General features: G+C 40.7%; 2 protein-coding genes across 3 annotated transcripts in view; one reads left to right on the forward strand and one right to left on the reverse strand.

Annotated features, from left to right (window-relative positions):
* Positions 1 to 21,712, forward strand: part of IQGAP2 (IQ motif containing GTPase activating protein 2) — a 282,889-nt gene that overhangs the window by 191,073 nt on the left and 70,104 nt on the right. For both annotated transcript variants that reach the window (XM_075838503.1, XM_075838511.1), the window contains 2 exons: positions 677 to 801; positions 901 to 1,064. In XM_075838503.1, the coding sequence (XP_075694618.1) occupies positions 677 to 801; positions 901 to 1,064 (289 nt within the window). The remainder of the gene's footprint in view (positions 1 to 676; positions 802 to 900; positions 1,065 to 21,712) is intronic.
* F2RL2 (coagulation factor II thrombin receptor like 2) lies at positions 11,049 to 14,777 on the reverse strand. The gene is made up of 2 exons (XM_075838526.1): positions 14,548 to 14,777; positions 11,049 to 13,315 (listed from the first exon to the last, which is right to left on the reverse strand). Exons 1-2 carry the CDS (start codon positions 14,612 to 14,614, stop codon positions 11,415 to 11,417), a joined length of 1,968 nt encoding a protein of 655 aa, XP_075694641.1. The 5' UTR covers positions 14,615 to 14,777; the 3' UTR covers positions 11,049 to 11,414.

The following is a 21,712-nucleotide window of genomic DNA, read 5'->3' on the forward strand; positions in this document are numbered from 1 at the left end:
ATTTTCAGCCGTTTTTTGGGCCGTAAAAATGGCTAAAAATAGGGAGGCTGAATGCCTCCAAACATCTGCCCATTGATTTCAATGGGAAAAACGGCGCTCCGTTCCGATGGGGCGTTTTTTTACACAGGAATTTGAAAAAACGGCGTGTAAAAAAACACCCCGTAAAAAGAAGTGCATATCACTTCTTGAGACGTTTTTGGAGCAGTTTTTCATTGTCTGAATAGGAAAACCGCTCCAAAAAGTCAGTAAATAACATTTGTGGTTTAAAAAACGACTGACAATCAGAGGCTGTTTTCCCTTGAAAACCGCTCCGTGTTTTAGAGTCTTTTTTTGTTAAGCGTGTGAACATACCCTCACTATAAAACAAGCACATATCCAACCAGTATAATATGAAAGCAATAAACAGTCTGGCAGGAGGTCTAGAATCGAAAACCTGCTCCACGCTTATTGCCAGAAGAAAAGCCAGACTTCCTCATGGGTCCTCTGTCTTTTCTTCCGGCTACACACCAGGGGTATGTATGGTTTTGGTGCTGCGTCTTTTTCTAGATGGCTTGGTCACAATGGGGTGGGGAAGGTTAATTTCACTGCATTGTCTTACCATGTTCCCCAATATTGACAAATTCTAAAGGTTTGGGATCTTGTATTGTCTCCGTACTGACTCTTTCTTAATTTTTAGTTACGTCAATACACTGGTATCCAGTAAGAAGCAAGCTGCAACACTTGGACAAAGCTATTTAAGTTGGAATGAAATTCAGAACTACATTGATGTAGTCAATAGTGAAGTCCAAGAAGAAAATGAATGTAAGTAGCAGATGTTCTAAATCTCCGTATCGCCACCATGCTGCTCTGTTGCTTTGCTACATGCATTTAGTTTTTAATATCATTATTGTTCTTTTTCAGGTATTATTGCCATTGGTATCATTAATGAAGCCCTTGAACAGGGCATTCCCGAGAATACATTGCAAGCACTTTTGGCGCCAAGTGCCAAACTTCAAACCGTTTCACCAGAAAATGCTTGCCATTATCATGAGGTTCTCCAGGCGGCCAAGGTTCAGAAATGCAAGGTATGTGTTTTCTTTATACTTGAAAGAATTTCACCCATGATAGCCTTGTTGACGGACTCTATTTACTTTCAAACACAGATAATACGGTAAGCTCATTTGCCAATCTTAACTGATTTTCTATCCAGAGCTTTCGTCAATATTATATCAGTACTGAATACATTGTAAACAATCTGAATTCATTACTGTGCATGATAAATCAATGAAACTTTGGATCCAACGGTATATTGAATAGTAAGAGTGTATTTATTATATTGTGTTAAAAGGGTTGTACAGGATTAGAAAAATATGGTTGATTTCTTCCATAACAGCTCCACACCTGTCTGTGTTGTGTCTGGTAATGCAGTTCAAATCCACTATAAGTGAATAGGACTAGGCTGCAATACCACACACAACCTGTGGGCATGTGTGTCACTGTTTTTGGATGAAAGCAGCAATGTTTTTCGTATCTTGGACAACCTCTTTAATAATTAATTAAAGTGGTATTCCCAACATTGAATGTTATGGCAAATCGTTAGGAGTCTGACACCATTGATGCCCGCTATCGAAAGGGGGGGCTGTTCATTATGTCTGCATATAGTCTTATTAGGCTGTTATCCAATCTGTTTTCCTTAGGCACTCTGACCTCTTCACAATTTATTTTCTTTTAATTTATTATGTTAACTCCCTTTATATAACTATATTGGTTGTAAAATTTACAAATGATTTTATGCTCGAGTTCCGTAAAACAAAATGTGAAAAAAATTGCACCTTATTGATTGGTAGAAAAAGTAAACTTGGGGAGGGCACCAAACTGAATCTTTGCCCCGGATGCATGAAAACTTAGCTACGCCTCTGGTCTTCAGTATATGACACCCGGACCCCGCACCGAACAGCTGTTCCAGCTGCCTTCGGCACCGGGAGTTATACAGTGTTCGTTGCCGGAAGCAGAAGGCTTCCGACAACTGTATAGAGTTTGTGCTGGATTATTGCATCTCTGCTCCTAGTCAAGTAAATAGGAGCAGAGCTGCAGTAACACAGCACGGCTGCTATACAGTGTACGGAGCCTTCTGTTGCCGGCTCCGAACACTGTATAACTCCCGGTGCCAGAGGCAGCCGCAACAGCTGATCTGTGTAGGGTCCGGGTGTCGAACACTTACCAATCATACTGATGACTTATCCTGTGGATAGGTCAGAAGCATAAAGAACGACCCCATGAACAGAAAACCCCTTAAGTATTTCAATACGATCATTGTTCTGACTTTTCTAATGACATTGAAATTGTATTGGCTTGGCTTTCATCATGGCGGTATTCATTTAATTTTTAGTTGGTTAAACAAAAACAATACTTATGGCATAATCTATTTTTCCCATTAAGAATTTTGCGATTGATGCTTGTTGAACTCATTTGAGTAGAAGTAGTTCATTACTGATTGGTCAAATGTTAGTTTGCAGACTATTTAGTATATTTGTTAATTCTCAACCTGAATACTTTACAGTTTTTCTTCTTTAATACCATGAAAACGGTTTTCTTACCTGAGTCCTTGAACTTCACATGAAATACAGCAGAACTGATATTCACATATTTGATATAGGACGACCAAGGACAGCTTCTTTCTTTCCTAGAAATGAACAGAATAATTTATCTATCTATCTCTAATCTATCTATCTCTAATCTATCTATCTCTAATCTATCTATCTCTAATCTATCTATCTCTAATCTATCTATCTCTAATCTATCTATCTCTAATCTATCTATCTCTAATCTATCTATCTCATATCTATCTACCCAGTGAACAATCATTGTTCTATCTATATATTTTTTTTCATACCGGAAGCAAAATTCAGTGACCATCTTGATAACATGTCTCTTCTATCGAGCTCCATGGAAACAAGGGCCTATTATTGGCTCCGTACATGTGTTTGCTTGATATAATAATGAAGAGAAGTGTTGAAGACCCCATGTATACTATCAATGCAATTAAAATAAATTTGCTATGATTGGATAATAAGATGCATCTTTTGGGAAGTGTATTGTATAATTTTTCACATCTGTTGTGTTCACATTTACAGATGTTCCTTTTCTCTTCTGAAGATGTTGTTTTTCTTACTTTTTATGGCCGGTTAATTCTTATTTTAGCTTCTACTGCCATCTGGTGTTTACTAGCGGAGTAAAACCTATGATATTGAAAATTCACATCTTGTGAATGCTGTGCTATACTCGTGGGTATTGTTGGCAGTGTCACCAGAATACTATATATTATCAGTAACCTTGAAGGTCTTTTTAAATCCGTCACAGACAAATTTTTCACAAAATATAGACTGAAAAACGATGATTGATTGACGAGTATTGTTCCATTGTATAGGATCAGTTGAATTGTTTTGCACAATGGCATACACAGAAATCATAGGGCCCCAACGGTAAATCTTGGTATAAGCCCCTATTGAGTTCCGTCAAATATTTTATTAAAGAAGCACTTCAGTGCAAAGATGCACACCTATACGGAGGTGTATTGTCTTAACCTGGGTGGTTTATTTTACGGTTAGTGCTCTGTTCCTTGCCGCTGATGAGTCACGTGATCTCCTTTCTGACTCCCTGAATCCTACAGAGTCTGTAGGAACCGGACATCGAGACTCTGCAAGTTTATAAACTTGCATTGAGAGACTGACTTCCGGTCTCTACAGCAGACGCTGTAGGAATTAGGGAGTCAGAATGGAGATCACATGATCCCACGCAGCCAGGAACTGTGCAGCTAGTGGTAAAATAAAGCACCCGCTAAACCAATACCCCAGACTACATTTCACTTCCTCACATTTTCAAACGGGGGGTGTAAACATTTTTTTGCAGGAATGTTTCTTTAAGTAATTTTATAACAGATCTTTATAGGGGCAGCTCTTTTAATACTGATGTACTATGCGAACTGTGTGCCAGTATCTCTCCCCTGATATACAAACCTGTTGATGAATCTGGCATAAGCTTAAATCATCAGCTCGGACCTTTTCCAACACTGTTGTAGGTAGAAAAATGGAAAAATTGTTTCATTTAAAAAAAAAATAGATAAAAGATGCACTCCGCAAGACTCTAAAGCCTTGCTGACTTAACCCGACTCGTATGTCAGAAAAAGTGGAACAGGTGCTTCATAAATATGGAGCTCCGTCTAAACACCATATTTTTAAATGTATTTAGACGAGACAACTGGCATTAAAACATTGATAAATCTCCCTAATGCCACTCTAAATGTCTTGCTTCCCTTCACACAGTACATTAAAACAGGCTGCCTGCAGCCACCGCTAGGGGGAGCTCCATGCATAAGAATTTATACAGCTGCCTTTGAACACAATGAAAGCTGTAAAAATCTCTATGCTCTGAGCTCCCCCTAATGGTGGCTGCAGGAAAATTCTCTGGCTCTCTACGTATGTCGGGAAAGAGGAGGAGTTAAGAGCCGTAGCCCCTCCTCACCACGAACCCCATAGCTATGGTGCGATCTACCACTATGGTGAATCTGTCATTGTATTTGAAGCATTAAAGAGGCTCTGTCACCAGATTTTGCAACACCTATCTGCTATTGCAGCAGATAGGCGCTGCAATGTAGATTACAGTAACGTTTTTATTTTAAAAAAACGAGCATTTTTGGCCAAGTTATGACCATTTTTGTAGTTATGCAAATGAGGCTTGCAAAAGTACAACTGGGCGTGTTTAAAAGTAAAAGTCCAAGTGGGCGTGTATTATGTGCGTACATCGGGGCGTTTTTAATACTTTTACTAGCTGGGCGTTCTGATGAGAAGTATCATCCACTTCTCTTCAGAACGCCCAGCTTCTGGCAGTGCAGACACAGCGTGTTCTCGAGAGATCACGCTGTGTCGTCACTCACAGGTCCTGCATCGTGTCGGACGAGCGAGGACACCGGCACCAGAGGCTACAGTTGATTCTGCAGCAGCATCAGCGTTTGCAGGTAAGTAGCTACATCGACTTACCTGCAAATGCCGATGCTGCTGCAGAATCAACTGAAGCCTCTGGTGCCGGTGTCCTCGCTCGTCTGACACGATGCAGGACCTGTGAGTGACGACACAGCGTGATCTCTCGAGAACACGGCTGTGTCTGCACTGCCAGAAGCTGGGCGTTCTGAAGAGAAGTGGATGATACTTCTCGTCAGAGCGCCCAGCTAGTAAAAGTATTAAAAACGCCCCGATGTACGCACATAATACACGCCCACTTGGACTTTTGCAAGCCTCATTTGCATAACTACAAAAATGGTCATAACTTGGCCAAAAATGCTCGTTTTTTTAAAATAAAAACGTTACTGTAATCTACATTGCAGCGCCTATCTGCTGCAATAGCAGATAGGTGTTGCAAAATCTGGTGACAGAGCCTCTTTAAAGACGCTGTCTCACAAAGACAACCCCTTATCTGTTGTATCTGCCACAGATCAGGCTTCTCTCACCAGTGGCAAACAGATGATTTTGCCGAGTTGCTCTCTGCATTTTTCATGCAGTGGCAAGAATTGCAATGAGAAATGTAGTATTATATGCAGCCATTCAAATGAATGGCCAGCCATGTAAGACATGGACAGCTCAAGTCTGTTAGAGCAAGAGCCACTGCTTGTTAGCGGCTGTCCTCTTTGGGTAGTGATGTCAGGAGCAGAGCTGGAATCCCAGGCAGAGTGCTAGAAGTGGCTCTGCTCCGGGACCCCAGCTCTGGGCAAGCCCCTGACATCACTGTCCATATATGGACACTGGTGTCAGTGGCTTACCCAGAGTTCCGGCGCAGAGCCTATACTAGTGCTCTGCTCTGGGACACAGGCTCTGGCTGATTCTACTCCTAGAGGGAGCCATCTACTTGGGGTGTGTGTGGCATTATCTGCAGAGGGCACTGTGGCAGCATGTGTGGAGGGCACTGTGGCAGCATTTACAGAGGGCACTACAAATTAGAAAACATGATTGTTGAAATAAGCACGTGGAGAAATCTCACACGTTTTAAACCTTGCGGTATTATTATAGTAATGTATTATTATTATTATTATTGTAATATAGTGTTATAGTAGCTCAAATAACTAATTGATTAACAATAATTTTGTATTGTATCAAATTTGAAAGTAATGCGGCCCATCAACTTCCCATTTTTTCTATATGTGGCCCACTTAACCGGCCGAGTTTGAGACCCCTGCTTTAAAGCATACCGATCATTCCTCAAAAATCCATCTAGAGTAATACAGTAAATAAAAGACAGAAAGAAGGGGGATGTGGGTGAAAAACGACACCAAATTAAGGGCACACCTCGCCAGAAACCACTCAGGAAGCATGCAGCGAAATTGAAAAAGGCCCCAAGACCTATAACTTCTGTCTGCACTACATGTAATATGAATCTACAGCCTGGCAGAACAATACATTTTCTTAGAACATTTTCTTCATTGATCACTAATTGTATATTTCAGAGATAGATTTGGCAATCTGAAAATGGGTCAATGACATTTGTTTCAAGCACGTTAAAATTAGGAGCACATACGCCATAGAATAAGTGCGTACAGATCGTAGAATCTCCTCTATTATACAATTGGTCAGGAGTAATTTTTATCATAAATGTTTAACAAACATAAGATGTGCCTGCTTGTAAATCTGATCTAAAATCTCTTCTGTTGTTATCCTGTTACATTTTTAGGCTTTGTTCACATTAGCATCATGACTTCTGTTTATATTGGAGCTATGACAGCTGTGCCGGATCAGTTTTCTGACATTCCTAATTGACTTTTATAATGGCATCTATCAGGTTTTTGTCGGTGTTCTATATTTTTTGTTTGACCGCGACAATAACGCTGCTGTTCTAGCTGTAAAAATACTGGACTCTAGTGTGAACAGAGCCTTGTATCATTTTTGTAAGGTTTGCATTTTAAAATCTGTAATACTCTGGTTAATTGCCAAAATTAAAAAGTCAGTGATGGTCGTAACATTAAAGAAAAACTTTACATTATTATAAATAAACGTTTATTACAATATAAAACCGTTTTTAAAGTAGATATAATATTACATTTAGTTCCACCCACGTAATGATAAATGCCAACATAGGATTATATTACGTCTATAAACAGATATATAGCTTTACAAATTACATAGATTATTAGGCCGTGTTCACACACAGTTTTTTGACACATTTTTTGACGCGGCGGAAAATGCGCTAAAAAACGGCTGAAAATGCCTCCCATTGATTTCAATGAGGTGGAGGCGTTTTTTTCCCGCATACAAAAAACAGTCTCACTGGAAAAAGAAGCGAAATGCCCTATATTTGGGCGTTTACGTCTCTGACCTTCCATCAACATAAATGGGAGGCAGAGAAAGCGTTTTTTGCCCGCGGGCAGAAAAAGGCAGCAAACGGCATGCAGGCAGATCAAAATCTGCCTGAAAATTCCAGACAGAATTTTGAGGGGCAATTTTCTGCCTGCAAAAAAAGTTAGTGTGAACAGGGCCTTAATAGAGGCTCTGTCACCAGATTATAAGTGCCCTATCTCCTACATAATCTGTTCGGCGCTGTAATGTAGATAACAACAGTGGTTTTTATTTTGAAAACGATCCATTTTGAGCAAGTTATGAACAATTTTTAGATTTATGCAAATTCATTTCTTAATAGATAACTGGGCGTGTTTTACTTTTTGACCATGTGAGCGTACTTGAGAGAAGTGTATGACGCTGACCAATGGGTGACCAATCAGCGTCATACACTTCTCTCCATTCATGTTTAGCTCGTTTCACTGCACACCGTGATCACGCTGTGCTGTCACTTACTCACACATTAACTTTACTGAAGTGTCTTGGGAGTGAATAGACATTGCCTCCAGCCAGGATGTGATGTCTATTCAGACTCCCGACACTTTGGTAACGTTTCTGTGGGACTTGATTACAGCACAGCGTGATCTCGCGAGATCACGCTGTGTTGCGAGTACTGCTAAAAATGAATGGAGAGAAGTGTATGACGCTGATTGGTCTGATTGGTCAGCGTCATACACTTCTCTTTACAACGCTCAGTTGGTAAAAAAAAAGTTTTATAACTTGAGCATGCCTGCTCTTTATAGGTGGCATAAACACTGGTACTGTCCCCTTAGGCCTATGAACACTGCTGAACTATTGCTACACTGCACATAGGTGTAGTTCTTTACTTTTCCATCTGCCCACTCATTATATATCTAAACCTGTTTTTGAACTTAGTAAAAAGCCCTTTAAAGGATAAATATATTTTTTGCATTTTTTTGTTTTAAATAATGTATAGGGCATTGGGTATTTCCATAACCATAACACTGACCTTATGTCCCTTCCAGACACTTTGATTTAGAGCGTCTGGCAGGGAGATCAGATCGGTGTGGCTGGTTATTAGGAACGGACTGAAACAGTCTGTTGTAGAAATGTGATGAGACTTTGTGCATTGGGTTTCAAGAGCAGTCAGCATGAGGCGTTCCCCACACAGAGTACTCTATTCTTGGTGTACGGCGCTGAATACGGATTTTCCCTAGCAAAGGCCAGGAGCTGAGAGCATATGGGCAGCAGTTCACGAACAGTTTTACAATGAAAGGAGGTTGAATTGGTTAATAAAGTATATTACAATGTTTCTTGAAATAACCTGCCCTATACATTTATTTAAAAAACAAAACAACTATAGTTGCCCATTTAAAGATACTGTGTGTTCCGAATTAAAAATCTGTATTGAAACATATTCCTTTTTTTTTTCTAATCTGTTTTTGCTTTGTCATTGCATATTTTATATTCAATTTTTTTTTTTTACATTATGGGAGCGGCTGTCTTGCCTGAGCTGCTGCAACAATAGTTCCGCAGCTTTGCTTTGCAGCAGGTATCAGGACATGGGAAAACAAAGTCCGAAAATACCATTTTGACTTGCTGTGCAGGGAGGGAGAAAAGGAGAGCTGAGCTGTGACCATTATCTATTGTCCCTAGTCTGGGCCTGTGTCATCTGCCTCCAGCTTTATAATAGTAGAGGTCTTGCCTTTCAATGAAGTCTTGCCCTTTGATGAGAATGAGATGACCGCTCACCCTGTCCCCAGTGTACCCAGCACTTACTAAAAAGTCACAGGAAGCGTCAGCCGATTGTGAGTGCTCAGTGACCCGTTCAAAAATATGGAGATGTTTCAAGATGGTCTTCGTATTATTATTATAATTTTTTTTTTAAAAACCACTATAAAAAATAAAAAACCTAACATAAAAACTTGATTTAAACAATAGGTCGAGTGTTTACACATAAAATGTGCACTGCTGAGATAAGATGATGCAGTATATTTACCTGCAGTCCTATGTATAATAACATTATAACATCACAATGCAACACCTATGATGAACGGCACCAGACAAACTTGGCATCTGTACTCATCAACCAAACCGTTATGGTCAAAAGGATCCTATATTTGAAATGTTCACCGTGGCAACACAGGTTTTTGGTTATCTACACACTGAATAGAATGCTAAAAACAGTAAATATGACATCCGCTATGAATTGTACCATGTCATGTGCACATTGCACTGGAACAACTGACCCGCAGTATAAGGGTATGTTCACACGCAGTGACCAAAAACCTCTGAAAATACGGAGCTGTTTTCAGGGGAAAACGGCTCCTGATTTTCAGACTTTTTTTTTTTTTTAACAACTCGCCTTTTTTCGCTGCATTTTTACGCCCGTTTTTGGAGCTGTTTTTCAATGGAGTCAATGAAAAACGACTCCAAAAACGTCCCAAGAAGTATCCTGCACTTCTTTTGACGAGCCGTCATTTTACGCGCCGTATTTTGACAGCGATGCGTAAAATAAAGGCTCGTGGGAACAGAACATCGTAATTCCCATTGAAAGCAATGGGCAGATGTTTGTAGGCGTATTAGAGGCGTAATTTGAGGCGTAAAACTCCCGAAATACGCCTGAAAACAGTGCGTGTGAACATACCCTAAGGCTGGATTCACACGAGCATGTTCGGTCCGTAAAGGACGCAACGTATTTTGGCCGCAAGTCCAGGACCGAACACAGTGCAGGGAGCCGGGCTCCTAGCATCATAGTTATGTACGACGCTAGGAGTCCCTGCCTCTCTGTGGAACTACGGTCCCGTACTGAAAACAGTTCATTCTTTTTGGTTTTTTGGTTGTGTTTAGCTGCACAAAATGACTATTTTTATTCTGTAAAAGCGGATGTCCTTTCTGGACAACCCCTGTCATATGTTCTATTATTATTAGGGCATATAGACATACTAGGGAGGGGCATCCATTCTATGAGCAGGAGCGGAGGGCCACTGGCAAGCAGATTTACGCTCTGGTGGACTTGAGCACAACATCTTTCAGATTAAAGAAGTTGTCAGTGATGAGACAAAATCCTTTAACTTTTTTTTTGTTGAAGATGATGAAAAAAATATATACATTGTTCTCTATAATAGAATCGAGGGGACTATAATACTACTACCTCTAATCGCAACAGAAGTGACATGTTTAAGCTTTCGGGTAGGGGCATGGGTAGCTTGTAAATTTTTTGTAGTCTTTGTAAAGCTTTTAATGGGATTTTTCTTTTAAGGTCAATCGGTGCGTCTGAAACATTATATTTAGTTTTTTTTAAGAAATTATTTTTACTTTTTGAGATACAGCTGTTCTGTATTCTCTATACAGAGCAGCTGTATAATTAGCTGAGACCTGAATCTGTAAATCCCGCAGACCTGACTGGTTCTGTGACAGCGGATCCTGCGTGTCTCACATGCAGGATCCATTTGTTATCCATCACATCTTCGTTGATAACTTAGATGTGATCGATTGCAGGTGGGTCCTGCGTGTCAGAGACACACCGGAACCGCTGACGCTTAACCCGTAAGGTCTGTGGGACTGACGGATTCAGGTCTTCTCCTATAATCACAATAACAAAGGTTGGGAAAAACTGTAATGTATATAGGCAACTTTTACAAGCTTTTTAGAAAATATATTTAAATACAGTCAAATACGTACAAGGTATGAAATATTTCACATTACGTTTTTAACTATTTTATATTCTTACCCATACATTTATTATGTAAATATAAAAATAAAGGAAACCGAAAATAACAATCTGTAGATTAATATATATATTCTTTTGGAATGTAACATAATCCAGTCAATACTTTACATCTCTCAGCCATTGGTTAGCAGAGTGACATGGAGCCCCAGAATATGTCCGCTAAAGACTATCCGTATGTCATTTTTTTATATGGTTGAAGTTTGGATACAAGGTTGAAACAAAAATCTGTCTAAAATGTGAATCACATGGATAAATAGTTTTTTCCTGTATTGCAACATTTGCCCTTTTTGTTTTATTAAATTCCATAAGAGACCAGCAGATGGCGCAATTATAGATACCAGGTGTGAACAGGCTGATCCTAGTTAGGAAGCGAGCAAGGTCTTGTGTGTTTCGTTAGGCAGCTTATAAATTTTAGCATATTTGTTGGAAGGCTTAGTTATTTCCGACATAAGAAAATAAAGAAAAGGATCTAGACAACTGTTCAGACTGCTAAAACATAAAGCAATTAGATAACTTCCATACAGGTCATCCATTTTGGTGTAATGATATCTGACTTGGTGTATAATAAGGATGATGTTACTTGGAGTGAAGCATAGGGCGAATATAACCAGAAGTAGAATGGTTATTTTTAGGTACAGATACCATTTCTGGTCGTGGCTCCCCAGGGTTCTTATGATTGAAAAATAGCAAAATGTGATCACAGAGAAGGGAATAAGGTATCCAAACACGGCCAGCGATATGAAATAAAAGAGTTGAAAGGCATCAGCAGAGGTTTCATAGATGTCATTGCAGGTGACAAGTGGTGGCTTCTGTAAGTTGTACGTTTGTTCCTTAATGAAAAATGGTATCATGAACATGAGGACTACGATCCACACAAGGGCACACAGGACAATGGCACAGGTCCGTTTTGGTAAACTCCTGTATATGAAAGGATGGACTATTGCAATGTAGCGGCTGATACTGATGCACATGAGGAGAAGGATTGAGCAATACATGTTTCCATAGAAGAAAATCGTCACAATGCGACACATTGCTTCTCCAAATATCCAGTTGTTGCCATTTAGATGGTACGCAGCCTTAAATGGAAGCATGAGGCAGAAAAGTAAGTCCGAAATGGCAAGGTTGGTGTAGAATATTGCAGTGCAGACAGATCTGGTTCTAGAGAAGAGCATTTTTAGGATTATGGCATTAGATGGTATCCCGATAAGAATGGCTAGAATGTATATTGCTGGAATCAGCTTTGTACTGGTAGAACTTCTTAAATATGACAAAGTAGAGTTATTGACCATAAAATTAGACTTGTTTAGCTCAGTGTTGTGAAAATAATTTGATATGGACTTTGAGATGCCATGACCTGGAATAGCCTCTGAGGATTTATGTCCCGATGATGGCTCTGAGGCTCTATGTCCCGATGATGGCTCTGAGGCTCTATGTCCCGATGATGGCTCTGAGGATCTATGTCCCGATGATGGCTCTGAGGATCTATGTCCTGATGATGGCTCTGACGCTCCATGTCCTGATGATGGCTCTGAGGATCTATGTCCTAATGATGGCTCTAACGCTCTATGTCCTAATGATGGCTCTGACGCTCTATGTCCTGATGATGGCTCTGACGCTCTATGTCCTGATGATGGCTCTGAGGATCTATGTCCCGATGATGGCTCTGATGCTCTATGTCCCGATGATGGCTCTGACGCGCTATGTCCTGATGATGGCTCTGATGCTCTATGTCCTGATGATGGCTCTGATGCTCTATGTCCTGATGATGGCTCTGATGCTCTATGTCCTGATGATGGCTCTGATGCTCTATGTCCTGATGATGGCTCTGATGCTCTATGTCCTGATGATGGCTCTGACGCTCTATGTCCTAATGATGGCTCTGACGCTCTATGTCCTGATGATGGCTCTGACGCTCTATGTCCTGATGATGGCTCTAACGCTCTATGTCCCGATGATGGCTCTGAGGATCTATGTCCTGATGATGGCTCTGACGCTCTATGTCCCGATGATGGCTCTGAGGATCTATGTCCCGATGATGGATCTGACGCTCTATGTCCTGAAGATGGACCGGACGCTCTATGTCTTGACAAATTCTTTGAAATTTTGTGTTGTGATGTATTCTCAGATACTCCATAAGTTGATGTGTTCTCTGAAATTCCATCAATTATATCAAGCGAGACTCTCTGAAATTTTCTCGGCTGTACTCGAAAAGTCCTTGGGGCCGCAATTTCAGACTTATTTTTCTCCGCTCTGAATTCTGTACCTGAAAAGTAAAACATATATAGTTTTACTGCATTTTTCCCCCAAGTATTTGTGTGCTTAAAGGGGTTCTCCTATAATCACAGGATAGGTGATAAATGTCTGATCGGTGTGGGTTCCAGCGGTCAGCCCCCACCGATCCTAAGAACGGGGGTCCCTGAGTGCCCTATGTGAATTGAGCAATGCTGCCCATGCTCGGCCACCTCTCCGTTCACTTTCTATGGGGCTGTTGGAGATACCTGAGCACAAGTATTCTGAACATTCTTTTTCTTTCTCCTAAGCCTACACAGAGGTTTTGGTAACTACCAGAAACTTTAATGATAACACATATGTAATTTTTCAATGATCTTCATATCACTTTATGTAGTAAAAAAAAAGTAGCCACAACCTTTTAAAACCGCTCAGAAATCCCATCAAACAGCATTTATTTTTTCTAAAAATCTATGGCCCGTGATTTCTGATCGATTTTTAAAGGAAAACAGTACAAACTCTATGTAGCACAGCTTGTTACAAGGAAAGGGTGTGGTGATCATCAGATGACCAGGACGGATCCTCTGCAAGTAAATAATAAACCTTCGCATTCAATGACAGCAAGCAAAGATCTTAAACTGTGAAGAATTGATATCAAGTGTAGTAGAAAATGGCATGATTTTTCATTATACAATGAATAATACCCCTTTTAACCTAAATATTGTTAGGGGAAACATTAGTACCCAGAGAATACTCACGTGAACCCTCATTGTGCTGATCAGCAAGTGTCCCAGAGGTCGGGGACACATTTATGACCTATTCTAAAGATACGCCATCAATGTTTACGACCAAGAGAACATTCTTTTAAAGTGTTTATATTATCAGAAGGGGTCATAGGTGGAGATCTGTGAGATAAGACCCACACTGATTTCTAGAATGAATAGGCTGACCGTACCCTACTAAGCACAATGTTTTTTTGGGCTTGACTTTGAGATTTCTAGGCTGACCGCTCTCAGTAGGACTGTAATATGCTTGCATGAACACATACTTTAAATGGTTTTATTTTTCATTGCAGTCTATGTGATTATTCATGGGGTTACATTGTATTCCACTATTACAAACTACAGTAAAAACCAGATTTTCTTGATTTGATGAGATTGTGTAACGTTACACTCCTATGCTCACTGATGACGGTCGTGCCCGGTTTGTCTGTGAGCGCAATACCTGCCAGGATCTGACTTTATATACATCTATATATTTACTTACTGTTCACGCTGTGGATAGTGACAGACAGGAACATCAGAGCCAGGAGGACTTCCACGTCCATTCTCATGCTTTCTTGATTTAGTTTGTCCTTTTCTTAGAACCCATTCACATTGTCCTGGACGTCCTGAGGAACAGGCAGTGTAGTCTCTTCTGTGGCTTCGTGCCATATGTCTTTTCTCAAACAATGCAGGAGCTCAGTGGGCTGGGTAACATGTTTCCTCCTCCTTAAACATAGTGACGCATATAAACATACATGACTGGACAAAGCTACAGGAAGAAATAACATTTTTAGTATGCCTCTTAACTCTTACCAATCCGGCGCTATCACTCTTCTTTCATAACTGCGTAAAATGCATGTCATTGGATTATTTATCATGTTTAATGTAACAGGAAAACTTTTGTATAATCTGACGTCTATAGTCTGAATGTCACACACACGCCATAGACTGCAGTAAACTGTAACAGTCTAATGAGGGATTAAACAGGAGCAGGATTTTTTGTTGTCCATTCATGACTGCTCTACATGCTGTGTTGGATATATTATAGATAATAGGCTATTACTCATTATCCATTTTATATTATATGTAAACTCTGGGATTACTTCAAGGCTGCCCCCTGTTGGGGGTGTAAAACCTGTATCACGCTTTTCACACGGCCGCTGTTTTAACGGAGGTAAAATAAAAACATTGTTCATGTTCTCGAGTTTAAAATTGGCCTGGCCATCAAGGGGTTAAAAGGGACCCCATGCTTTAAAGTTATTTCATGTTTCATAAATACAGTAGTACCCTAAAAAAAATATACGGAAGGGTGCAATAAGCCTCTTGCCACAAGGTTATAAGGAATTGTTTGTTTGATGCAATATTGTTCTGTATGCATCCCCGTTGTGTTGGCCGGGAGAATAGATACCCAGGAACCAGGGTTGCACAATGCATCAAAATATTGATACTATTTTGACGCTGTGCACCCTCAAACCGTTCAAAACTGTTAACCCCTTCCCGCTCCTTGACGTACTATTCTGTCATGCTGAGCGCTTAGTTCACGCTCCGTGACGGAATAGTACATCATGGGGAAAATGCATTGCCATTTTCCCCTGGTGTTTCATCTAACTGTGATGCCTGCTGTTACCGACATATCACAGCTCAGTGTGCAGGGACCGATCGCGGTTGTCCCGCCTCCGCGATCGCCGCTATTGGTTAGTCTGTGACGACCGACCAATGACAGCGATCGAATACATAATTTCCTGCTCTGACCTCAGATCCTGCCGCACCCGCTCTCTGTTGGAGTTTGAAAGTCGTTGAGAGCGGTTGTGGCGAGCGACTTTCCAGGAGAAGTTCCCCAAACTGGCAAGAAGGGAAAAAGTCAAGAGCTGCAAAGTGGGATTAGGAAGGACACAATATAGAAATGTGACACGTGTCCCAAAAAACCAGGGCTCTATATGAAAGTGTTTTAAAATTTTATCATACATCCCTTGAGTTTTAATTTACCCCAGTTTTACTTACCCTGATGCACTCCGCACAGCTTATCCCCCTCATATTTCCCCTCTGGGCCCTGCTGTGTGCCCAGGCAGCTGTTAACAGCCACATGTAGGGTATTGCCATACCCGGGAGAACCCACATTACAGTTTATGGGGTGTATGTGTCCAGTGGCACATGCTGTGCACCATATATCGTAAGCTGAAATGGCATATATGTATAGAAAATTGCAAATCCCACTCTGCACCATCTGCTGTGCATTACCTTTTACACGATACCTGTGGGGTCAAAATGTGCACTACACCTCTAGATAAATGCCTTTAAGGGGTGTACTTTTTAAAATGGGGTCACGTCTCAGGGATTTCAACTATACTGGTACCTCTGGGGCTCTGCAAATGCGACCTGCCACACGAAAACCAATCCAGCAAAATTTAGACTTCAAAGAACACACCGCTCTTTCCCTTCTTAGCCCTCCCATGGGCCCAAACGGTAGTTTATCACCACAATTGGGATATTGCCGCACTCAGGACAAATTGGGCAACAAAATGGGGTATTTTATTCCTTGTGAAATAAGACATTTTGAGCCAAAACTACATATTATTGGAAAAAAAAAATTAGATATATTTTTTTCAATTCACAGCCCAATTCAAATCAGTTCTGTGAATAAACTGTGGGGTCTAAATGGTCACAACTCCCATAAATGAATTCCTTGGGTTGTGTAGTTTCCAAAACGGGGTCACTTTTTTTGGGATTCCTACTGTTTTGGCACCTCAACACCTCTTCAAACCCGGCATGCTGCTTAAAATATATATGTATAAAAGAGGCCCCAAAATGCACTAGGTGCTTCTTTGCTTCTGGGGCTTGTGTTTTAGTCCACGAGCGCAGTAGGGCCACATGTGGGACATTTCTAAAAACTGCAGAATCTGGACAATACATATTTAGTGGTGTTTCTCTGGTAAAATTTTCTGTGTTACAAAAAAAAAAATGGAATAAAATTGAATTTCTGCTAGAAAAATGAAATTTGCAAATTTCACCTCCACATTACTTTAATTCCTGTGAAACGCCTAAAGGGTTAAGAAACTTTCTAAATGCTGTTGTGAATAGGGGTCTAGTTATTAAAATGGGGTGTTTTATGGGGGTTTCTAATACATAGGCCCCTCAGAGCCACTACAGAACTGAACTAGTACCTAAAAAAAAAAAAAGGCTTTTGAAGTTTTCTTGAAAATATGAGAAATTGCTGTTTATGTTCTAAACCTTGTAACGTCCTAGAAAAATAAAATAATGTTTAAAAAATTATGCCAATCTAAAGTAGACCTAATTTGTCTACCAAATTTTACCACTAACATAAAGCCCAATGTGTCACGAGAAAACAACCTCAGAATCGTTTGGATAGGTAAAAGCATTCCGAAGTTATTTCCACATAAAGTGAAATATATCAGATTTGAAAAATGGGCTCTGAGCCTTTAGGCCCAAACTAGGCTGCGTCCCTAAGGGGTTAATTCAGTGGGGCTGCGGCTGTGTAATACAGCCATTGCCCCGCTCCTGACAACAAGTATGTGCGCGCGGTCATCATGAGGTGATACGGCCGGCGCTGCACTAATGAGCGCCGGCAATGAATACCGAGAACATGGCGGGCGACACTGCAAAACACCCCCATGTTCTCAGTCTTCAGGGCACCACCACTCATTAGTGCAGTGCCGGCCGCATCACCTCATTCTGACCACCGCACGCGCACACTTGTTGTCAGGAGCGGGGCAATGGCTGTATTACACAGCTGCAGCAGAGATCAGAGAAATCTCTGGCGCTATTCCCTTGTATGCTACTATCAAAGCTGACCGCAGCATTCAACACAAACATTTTTCCAAAAACATTAAAATAAGAATCAATACATAAAATATATACACATTCGGAATTTGGCATTTATAGCGTAATTTATGATGTTTACGGTGAAAGAAAAAACCCTGCTTTCTTTCACTTACTAATGGGAGGCACGAGGTGTTATGAATTTAGTACCCCAATGTGCCTCACATTAATAGTAATTAACCCCATCATGTACCTCACACATTAACCCAATGTTGTCCATTGACTGAGGAACATGAAGGGGTTAATTACTATTAATGTGAGGCACATGAAGGTTCAAAATTCATCACCTCACGTGCCTCACATCAGAAAATGGAAGAACTTTTTTTTTTAAAGTATTATTATTATTGTTGGCAAAGTATCGGTCTGGTATGCAGAATCACAATACTACACAAAGTATTGGTATTGAAGTCCAAATTCTGGTATTGTGACAACCCTACCATCTAAAAACATGAAGTTGTTGTCCAGTATTAGAAAAATGGGTCTGCGTTTTGTCTGGTATTGCAGCTCAGCCCCATTGACTTGAATAGGGATAAGCTGCAATACCAGACAGTGCCATGGACAAGAGTGGAAGACCCATTTTTGTACCTTAGACCACCTCAAAAAATGACCTGGTGACTCCTGTCCAGTCAATTGGTGTATTTTTTATTTTTTTTATTTTTTTGAGTCGCTCCTGTAGTTGAACTCCTAAATGTTTTTATAATCTGTAACACTTCAGAATGGACATATGCATTTTTCCAGGGTCTGGCGTGCTTGCTGCAGCTCCTTTATTTACATTGTATAGTATATAGATTATTACTTGACACATTTTCCACTCACCACTGACAATGAACAGGCAGACCCACACTCGCAGTTCACGGTACAGTTTAAACACTGCGGATTAGCTAAAATTCTGGCTAGATGCAATGAACTCTGGGCATTGTTCTATCTTCAGCCATGATAAGAGACTTCTGTAAATGTAAAGGTGTGGTCTGAAACGCGTGACTGCTGAGTGAGCTCACTGATCCCTGCAGATAGTGAGGGTTTTCTTAGATTTCACTTTTCTTAGTGATTAATGATTTCTCAACTAGTTGCATAGGTCGTATGGTTGAAAAAAGACACATGTCCATCAAGTTCAACCAAGGGATGAGAAAATTATTGCTATAGTATAGAAAGTAATATCAAGTAATATCAAATCTGTTCAAATGGTTTATCTGCAGTAAGCTTAGTCACTAAAGGTCTTTTTACACGGATAGATTTCCTGTCCGTAACGAGCGCCGAACAACCACACTAGTATGTCGATCGGAGCTCGTTTAGTAGATTTTAATGGGGCAGTCATCGTGGGTGTGGTGTGGGGGACGAACAATCGTTCATGTGATGGTCTCTACACGGTTTGCATAGTGTCGGCAGCTTGTCTTATGTTTACACTAGGAGATGTGCTGACGACAAACGTTTTTTTTTCCTGCGTTTGCTTGCTTTTTAGTTTATCATGATTACTGGAGGCGATGATCGGGAACGTCTGTTCGTGCGAAAGCTTGTTGGGTCGATCTACCCAACGACTTTAAAGGCTATGTAAATGCTTGAAAGTGTGTTTATTTTTTTGTTTTTTAATAAAAGTTAGGAACTTAGATGTGATAGTTTACAGGTGGATCCTGTGTGTCCGAGACACCCAGGACCCGCTGTCACTGAACCAGTCAGGGCTGCGGGACTGATTGATTCAGTGATTAGCTTGATACAGCTGCTCTGTATAGAGAATACAGAGCATCTGTATCTCAAAAAGTAAAAATGATTTTTAATAAAATGTATTTACAAAGTTTATTAACACAAACTTTTATTAAAGAAAAACAAACACTTTCAAACATTTACATAGCCTTTAGGGTATGTGCACACGCTAGCTGTCATTTACGTGTGAAAAGACAGACTGTTTTCAAGAGAAAACAGCTGCCTCGTTTCACTCGTAAATGCTCCTCCTCGCATTTTGCGAGGCGTCTGAGACGCTCGTAAATCTTGAGCTGTGCTTCATTGAGTTCAATGAAGAACAGCTCAAATTACGTGGCAAAGAAGTGTCCTGCACTTCTTCGCCGAGGCAGTCCATTTACGCGTCGTCGTTTGACAGCTGTCAAACGACGACGCGTAAATTACAGGTTGTCTGCACAGTACGTTGGCAAACCCGTTCAAATGAATGGGCAGATGTTTGCCAACGTATTATAGCCCTATTTTCAGGCGTAAAACGAGGCATAATACGCCTCGTTTACGTTTGAAAATAGGTCGTGTGAACCCAGCCTTAATGTATTGTATGTAGCTGAAATCCCTATTGTCTCACTTGTTGTCACTTGACCATGCTCCTATTTGTGTGATGTGGTTATATCCCCTCTTTCCCCATTCCTGTAGTATTAAACTTTACACATCACATGCCTCATCTCCGCTGAGCCCTGCTCTCCCCCTTTCTGTCTCTGAAGGAATTGTTCTTTATCTGCGGGGGGGCATGCAGGCAGCTGTAAATATATTTCAATGTCTGTGAGAGGGTAGAGGAATCATGGGAACTGTAGTTCTTTTACTTTGGTAACCCTGCCCATAGCAAGCCCTGGGAGTATCAAAATAGAGGTGCTGTACATGGCTGGGCAAGATAATAAAAATGAAAAATAACTACTTCTGAGAGATCTGGTGAGCATTCAGACACATCCAGCTACACTTCTGTGTTTTGTATTCGCTTGGAAACCCGTTTAACTTATTTACGTATGCAATTATGCGAAATCTGTTTCTTCTGAGTTGTAACTTGGCTTTCTTTCACCCGGTACAAAGATTCAGTTCAAGAGGCTCTGTCACCACATTATAAGTGCCATATCTTCTACATAAGGAGATGGGCGCTATAATGTAGGGGACGGTAATGCTTTTTATTTAGAAAAACAATCTATTTTCACAACATTAGGAGCGACTCTAGCTTTATGCTAATTCGTTTCTTAATGCCCAAGTGGACGTGTTTTTACTTTAGACCAAGTGGGTGTTGTACAAAGGAGTGTATGACGCTGACCAATCAGCGTCATGCACTTCTCTCCATTCATTTAGTCAGCGCATAGTGACACTGGGTTGTTCACGATGTGCTGTCTTATACTGACATATTAACGTTACTGAAGTGTTTAGACGCTGATTGGTCACTGATTAGTCAGCGTCATACACTCCTCTGTACAACGCCCACTTGGTCTAAAGTAAAAACACGCCCACTTGGGCATTAAGAAGCTAATAAAAAAACAAGAAGCTAAATAAAAAACACTGCTGTCACCTACAATATATAGCGCCGATCACATTATGTAGGAGATAGGCCACTTATAATTTGGTGACAGAGCCTCTTTCAATTCCCTTACCCTGTATCTAAATACCATACTTGGGTAGATTGGCTAGTTGGACCTGCCACCTTGCACCCAGCATCTGGGGCACATTCTCTACTAGGCTTCTCTAGCTATGCCCTAACCAGAACATAAAACTTTTTAGGGTAAAGAGAATTTCCTTTGACAGATCTTCCCAGGTGAGAGCCACTCAGGCTGGGTTCACACGACCTCTTTTCAGACGTAATGGAGGCGTTTTACGCCTCGAATTACATCTGAAAAACCGGCCGCAATACGTCGGCAAACATCTGCCCATTACTTTCAATGGGCTTTACGATGTACTGTGCCGACGACCTGTCATTTTACGCGTCGCTGTCAAAAGACGGCGCGTAAAAATACAGCCTCGTCAAAAGAAGTGCAGGACACTTCTTGGGACGTAATTGGAGCCGTTTTTCATTGACTCCAATGAAGAACCGCTCCAAATTACGTCGGTAAAAGACGCCCCGCAAAACGCGAGTACATGCAATTACG

This window comes from Rhinoderma darwinii, chromosome 1 (assembly GCF_050947455.1).
Source record: "Rhinoderma darwinii isolate aRhiDar2 chromosome 1, aRhiDar2.hap1, whole genome shotgun sequence".
Taxonomy (NCBI): Eukaryota; Metazoa; Chordata; class Amphibia; order Anura; family Rhinodermatidae; genus Rhinoderma; species Rhinoderma darwinii.

Bases quoted from the DNA above. Each gene is read 5' to 3' on its own strand.
- F2RL2 (XM_075838526.1), bottom strand. From the start codon at position 14,614: ATGAGAATGGACGTGGAAGTCCTCCTGGCTCTGATGTTCCTGTCTGTC. The intron at 13,316-14,547 runs GTAAGTAAATAT...TTTACTTTTCAG, and splicing joins CACTATCCACAGCGTGAACA to GTACAGAATTCAGAGCGGAG.